This window comes from Colletotrichum chrysophilum, assembly GCF_026319265.1.
Source record: "Colletotrichum chrysophilum strain AFK26 chromosome Unknown scaffold_4, whole genome shotgun sequence".
NCBI classification, from domain to species: domain Eukaryota; kingdom Fungi; phylum Ascomycota; class Sordariomycetes; order Glomerellales; family Glomerellaceae; genus Colletotrichum; species Colletotrichum chrysophilum.
The window spans coordinates 25,685-32,406 of NW_026517291.1; the positions used below are offsets into that span (position 1 = coordinate 25,685).

At 55.7% G+C, this 6,722-nt stretch overlaps 2 protein-coding genes across 2 annotated transcripts; both read right to left on the bottom strand.

Moving 5' to 3' along the window:
• Positions 1-650: 650 nt before the first annotated feature.
• On the bottom strand, positions 651-1,158 carry COL26b_000907 (uncharacterized protein; the record flags this gene model as incomplete). Its single annotated transcript, XM_053173870.1, has 3 exons — positions 651-678; positions 741-943; positions 1,063-1,158. The coding sequence occupies 3 exons, from the start codon at positions 1,156-1,158 to the stop codon at positions 651-653; spliced, it is 327 nt and encodes a 108-aa protein (XP_053041987.1).
• Positions 1,159-4,353: 3,195 nt separating this feature from the next.
• Positions 4,354-6,722, bottom strand: COL26b_000908 (uncharacterized protein; the record flags this gene model as incomplete). The annotated part of the gene is made up of 2 exons (XM_053173871.1): positions 4,354-5,789; positions 6,290-6,722. The coding sequence occupies 2 exons, from the start codon at positions 6,720-6,722 to the stop codon at positions 4,354-4,356; spliced, it is 1,869 nt and encodes a 622-aa protein (XP_053041988.1).

Genomic DNA, 6,722 nt, shown 5'->3' on the forward strand with positions numbered 1-6,722 from the left:
GAACCGCCAAGCCGAGAACGGACTAATGACGCAAAGGTGCATTGCGGCCAAGCCAGCGCATTTATTGATTTCTCAAGTCATGATGACCTCAACATCACCAGGCACTATGATTGTTCGAAACGAACAAGGGACATTTGGTAAAGTGTATGTGAAATTCATTATTGCGCAAAAATGCGCCCCAGCAAAACCTCATCCAAATGAGCGATAGAACGCGCCGCCAAAAACGCCTAAGGGGGGGAATAAGAATGAACAAGCGTCAAGGCCGCTTTGAATCCATCATGAAAACCAAAAGTCCCGTTCCTTTCCGCCCGACCGCCCATCCATCATTCGTCCTTCCATCCCATCTCTTTAACAGGTCGTCCGCCTCTTCAGGGGTCTTTGCGCCGTGATAGCCGTGGGGAAATCGTCGGTTCGTTCCATTTTCGTTCGTGTCCCAGAAAGAATCCTTCCGCCGGCCTCTTTGACTCTCTCTGCCTCTACCCCTCCCACTGCCGCCCTCAACCGAAGAAAAGCGTCGAGCATTACAGTTTTTTGTGTGTTGCGTTTCTCGGTGTCGTTCGCGGACCCCACTTTCCCAACACCACAGACCGTGGTCTTGACACACGACGAATGTCAGATAGGTTGCCGTTTTTTCCAGAGGCCGTGAGCGTTTAGCAGATTTCGAAGCAGCATTCGCAACTGGGAAGAAGTGTTAGCGTGACGTTCTCGATGGACATTGCGCATTGAAAGAGTGTACTTACCATTCCGCGCAGCATTCGCACGTCTCGTCGATGACGCAGCAACAGCACAGCGCCGCGAGACAGGCCGTCAGGCAGTTGCCGCCGCCCTGCTTCCTGGGCGCCTGCTGGGGAGGCTGCTGCTGGTACTGCATGGGAGGCTGGCCGCCCTGGGGGTAGTAGCCGCCCTGCTGAGGATAGCCTCCTCCTTGGGGAGGGCCATAAGACTATCAAGGTGTTAGTCGGACAAGTCTTCAGAATGGATGCGCGCGCATGTTGAGCCAAGCATGGCGATACGATTGCTCCCGAGCTCGCGAATTGAGAGGAGAGAAGAGAGTAAGCTTACAGGTTGGGGTTGCTGGGGGTATCCGCCGCCAGGACCGTAGTTCTGCTGGTAACCGCCGCCGCCGCCGTGCTGGTTATAGTAGTCGTTGCTGGCCATGTTTGTCTAAGTCGTTTACTCTTGCAAGAAGAAAAAGAGAACGATGTCGCGAAGAAATACTGGAATGCGATTGATTCGAAAGCTGTTTTGTTGCGAGTGAGAAAAAGGATGGGTGTGTGAGATTAAGAGAAGAATTCTGAGACCGTCAGAAAGCAAGGGAAAAGAGTGGGCGAACGACTGTCGATAAAAAGGCCCCCAAGTGGTCCAGTGACAGGTCTTGGGCTGCAGGCGTGCTAAGGCTTGCAGGCTAGATACCTACCCAAGAAGGCAGTGGAAAGCTGTGCACACCCCCGGCAAGACTCCAGAGCACCTCGCGCAGCCCGCTGTACCCTTACCCACGCCCAGCACAGCACGCAGCTTCTTCGCGGTGGCAGTGTGAGACTGGGAGTCGACCCCCCGGTGCGGTTGCGGTGGGTGGCTTTTCTTCGGGGAGAGCGAAGGGCGCTGCGGGGCCGGAGCTAAGAAGCTTTTTTCCTACCAGATTCCCACTGGGCACCACAGATGATTTGGCGCTGGGCCAATTGCAATGCTAAATCGGGCTGCTGGCGTAATTGAACGGGCCCTGAGGGAGGAGCCCGATGACGGGGCGGGGATACATCGGCATGGGACTCCCGATTTACGTGTAATGAGGCGACAGATTGCACCCGCGCTGGTACTGCACGCACCTCGAAATGTTGAGGTGAACACACTAGCCAGCTGACGGGATGGCCGTACCTACGTAAGGTAGGAGGGCACTGGAGACGGCGCAGCCACACTGGATAGTCTGCCACTCTGCAGAATGGGTGGGTGTTAGTGGCGGTGGTGATGCGTCCACCTTCTCGACCTGTCGAGACGACCCGTCCCATGATTCGATCGCCTTCGGTTTTGCTGCGCACCGCAGTCTTGCCGCCGCGAAGCGAGGAAACAACTGTCAACGGTGGCCCGTCCTCTGTCTCCTTGGGTCCCATCAAACGGCCACTCGGAATGCTTCAATCTGGGGAAAGCATTGGCATATGCCCGAGCAACACAGTTGTCCTCCCCCCGGATTCCATGCCATGCACTCCTCGGCGGGCCCTGCGCAAGTGTGTAGATTCTCGTCGGGATATGCCGTGCTGCGCGCCGCGGAACCTGCGCATGAGTTCGGAACCATCAACTGTCCTTTCCGCCAGCCAGACTGGCGAGCCACTTGCCGCAGGTAAGTTTTGGCTAGGATGCCAGTCATCCTGCTTCGTCTCTGTTGGTCGCGACGGTCGTCATCGTTGATGGGGAGAGAGACTTTGCCGGTTCAAGTCAAACAGTCACACGCCCGCTTGCTTCTCGCGCCATCAGGGCCAGAAAGCCCCCTTTTTGCGAGACATTTACGTAGTTGAACGTTGTATGGTACCGCCTGATACCACTTTGACGTCTCAACGGGCTGTTTTTATCGTCCGGTAGACATACTCCGCTACGGGGGACGACTGTTGATGGCTGACGCCAGCGAAACCAAAACATCGACGAGTGTCACTGTTTGACAAAAGGTCCAGGGGAGGCGTGGAGACGAACCACTCTTCCCGCAACAACACGGTTCGAAATCTCTCGGTCCTGGCTCCATCAAAAGAACCCAAGTGAAAGGGACGCGCTGCCGGCGTTGGATCCACCAAAAACCCGGCGATTGCAAGGCCACCACACTGAAGTCCGCTGACTTGATGCTTGGTTGAACCCGATCTCATGCACCGAGGTCCCCACTGAGGTGGACTTCCATCACTGCTGCTCGCCCACCGGCGCAGCAACACACCAACAAACCGTGACTAACGACACCAGCAGACCTGTGCTGCGCCTCCAGCAAGCCGTCCGTCCAATCCAATCCCCTCCCTCCCTCCCAGCCACAGACATTGCCGCATCTTCCGCGGGCCAATTGAACCGTATCGCGTTTTCTCGGGTACGATCTGACAGAATCACCTGCCTCGAACTCTCTACCTATCCCTCACATAAGGGTCCATCCTCTGTAACAAACAATGCGCTACACACACAGGGCTGGCGAGGTGGGACTGGGGCCCGGCTTGGCTGTGGTCTACAGGCGAAGCTGGGAGAAGGAAACGGGGGGCCAAGGCGCCGCCAAGCTTTGCGGCGACGGCTGTCTCGACGTTGGGCCCAAACTCTCTTCTCCTCGATCCTGCCCCCTCTCCCCCAGACATTGTTGTTTCCATCTGGTCGTCGTCCTGTGAGCAAGGGGGAGAAGGGGGGTGGGTGATGCTGGATGATGCTGAAGCAAGGCAAGCCAACACCAACACCAAGTAGACGACAGCGCCACATGAGACGCAATCCGTGCGTATTCGTAGACCGCTCCTTCTACTTATGCCGCTGCACGAGTAATCCAAATCAAATGGCCATGTAGCTAAGGTAGCTTAGTGTTGGCCCAGCTGCTGCGCAGTGGCTTAGTTTTACAGACGTGGTCTATGGCATCCCCCTCGGAGCCGAATTATTGATACAAGCTGTGTTAGATTCAATCGGTAGTCAATAGGCTTTTTAGGTACCCTTAAGAGGCCCGGAGGTACAATTCGTGACCTTACAAAAATTGAGATACAAGTCGCGCGGGACTGTCGGCATCCGACAACAAACAGGGCTCCAACACAAAACGATGTCCAGGGTAAATACAAGTCCACCGCGTCGATGAGGAAGACAACGTTTGATCGTCTCGTCAAGCCTTTTGACAAGCATTTCCGAGGAGGAGTGGATCCCGTTCCCGGCGAACCCAGTGTGTCCTCCCGCCCTTCCCTTTCTCTTCCCACTCTCTAGGTAGTCGATCAAGCCCGTCCAACGGGTTGGCCCAAACAATCGGGGTCGATGCCAAGAAGGATGGCTGCCGGGCGGAAGGGCGGGTACTACGGGAGAAAAAATTGGCATCACGGGGGCGCGACGCCGGCAATCTCGTCGTATCCCGCGGGCGAACGCCTGGCTTGGCCTTGGCTGACCTCTCGCGTGTCACAAGCTACGTACCCTATATTGAAATAATATCACAAAAAGCTAGAGCTGTCGAGCTTTTGATGAGGAAAAAAGGTCATATTGCTTGCTGTATTTTCGCTCTCAAATCGTATCACACGTTCATGTCTCTATAGTACTTTGTAGATGGCGCACAATGCTCAACACACTCAACACGCACTCACACATATTATACACTATTCAACCAGTGATTTTCATGCCATCGTTCTTACTCTTCCCCCAAACCTGGAAAGGTCATCATCGCTCGTACCTCGGCAAGGGTTCCGAGCCCGCTGCGTGGCTGGACTGTCCAGCAGCTGCTTCTGTCCTGTAGCTATACTGCTCGCCATAATCTTCTTCCTCGTCGTTGAGTGCGGGCGCCGAAGGCTCAGCTACATCACCAGGTGGTGCTGATGCGCTGGGCCCAGCGTCATAATCGTCTGGGAATTCTGGCGGCGCGCTGGCCTCGTTCAGTAGCCTTTGTCGTTCGAGTTCCTGCTTGTCCTCTGTGCGAGCTTCACGAGCCGTAGACAAATCGTCCAATGTTGGCGCTGACGGCTGTTCTTCTGCATGGTGCCCCTCGTGAGGTGCCGACGGACCTGGCTGTGCCTCGTCTTCGGCGTCGTAAATATTCGGTTCTGGTGCAGATGCTCCGGACGGCCCTGCTTCCAAAGTCTGAGGCGGTTGACTAGGCAACAGTCTCTCTTCTTGACGTCGTGCACGTTCCTTGTCTGTCAAGCGCGCTTCGTCTGGTACCTGCGGTGGAGGGATATAGGCGGGCGCTTGCATCTCCTCAGGCGGACTCGTAGGTTGGATCGTGATGGTAGGTTGCCTGCTTAGGGTACCGGGATTCTGAGGGGTGGCCAGTGGCCAATAGCTCTCGCCGTCGTCGGCATGGATATCGTCAACCGGCCAAGGGCTCGAAATGTCCTCTCCGCTGGCCGCCCCATCATGCATCTGGTACGTCCGCACCGTGTTACTCCGGCCTCGCAACCTCGAGCTGTCCGTTGTTCCCAGAATGACCTCAAAAACGACGGATATCACGCCCTTTTCGCGCCGTAACCGATCCGTGTCTATGACGTTTCCACCCCAAGAATTGACAACTGCGTTGTTGCCTTCTGCAGCAGCGGACCCGGGAGCAAACTGTCCCACTCTCGGTTGACCGCCGCCCTGAAGCTGACTCGCCAGCCTGCCACCCAGATCGACTAGAACCTCGACTTGGTACTTGAAGCTGACCATCTCTCCTGGTACACCTTTGATCGTCGGGAAAACGTCTTCAGGTACCTTGACGGATGCTGTTACGGTTGTCTCCAGTGTTACCGGGTCAATAATCAGAGGAGCAACCGATTGCGAGAGATCCTTCCTGAAAACACTTAGTGAAGACGTAGAGCTCAGAGACAGACCGCCGAGACCAGTGCGTGACCGTGGATAGTAGTCTTCCTTCGCAAGCTTTTTGGTCTCTTCTTTTGTCATGATGTCCGCGAACATTGATGCCGGCGGCGCTGTATCGATCCTGCCTTGGCGGTACATAGTGACAATAACACCGTGCATGCTCTTTATCCGCTTGATATGCTGGACAGAAACCTTGACGGAAACAGTGTCTCCTGGTAATGCGCCGCCCTTGAGCATCTCAATAGTAGCCGTTATTGTCTTTTCGTCAACGGCTTGCATCTTGGAGTTTGTCAGAGAGCCGCCTAAACGAGGTTCGGCTCGCGTTAAGCTGATGCCTGTACTGGAACTAATGGTGCTGTCCCCGCTGACTTCGCTCTGGATATCTGTGTGAGTTGGACTCCGCGGTTGCTCGAGTGGATCGTGTGTAGATTCGTCGTTTGACGCTGCGGGATCGGGTGTTACTGCTTCGCGCTGTTCCATGTCCGAACCATGATCGACGCTCTCCACAGCGAGCGAAGCTTTCTCTCCACCGCCTGTCCTCTTTCTTTTTGACTTTTTGGAAATTGGTTCGAGGTAAATGGTCCGGGGACGCGGAGGCGCGAGAGGCCCAATGTCCACCTTTTCCACCAATTGAATCTTTCGGTCGCATGATGTCGTCGGTGATATTGAAGTCGGACGCGTCAGAGTCGCTGTAATCATGTAGGAAATCGTGCCTCGTTCAAACTGTAGCCAGGCGCGTCAGCACTGCGATTCAAGAAATCAAGCGAGAGCGGAGTCCATACATCAATGCTGCTAGGCAAACCCTTTTCGGGGAACACTAAATCAAAATTGAACTCGTATTTCGAAGCCTCCAACCTCCCCTCGCCACTGAGCACCTGCTCGTCCTGGAAGAGCGAAGCGTGACCATTTCCGTGGTATTGTGCCGACGACCGACCAGACAGGGCGGGATTCGCGACAGGAGGCTCGCTGACGGCAGGCCCCTTGTGGACGCGGACGTAGCCATGTAGGGTGACGGTGAGATGTGTGATGCGCACCGGCTTGACTACGGTCAAGACTACGGCGCCGCGTACATGGTCGCCAGCCGAGTACTGGCGGTGGGGGTCGTCGGGGCGGACGTGGAAGTCGGCGAGGTTACGCGTACGCGAGCGGATCGGCAGGGCGAAGCGAGAAAAAAACGAGCGTGTGGACGAGGTTGTTTCTTCGACGGAGCCGTTGGAATGCGAGTATGCGCCCAT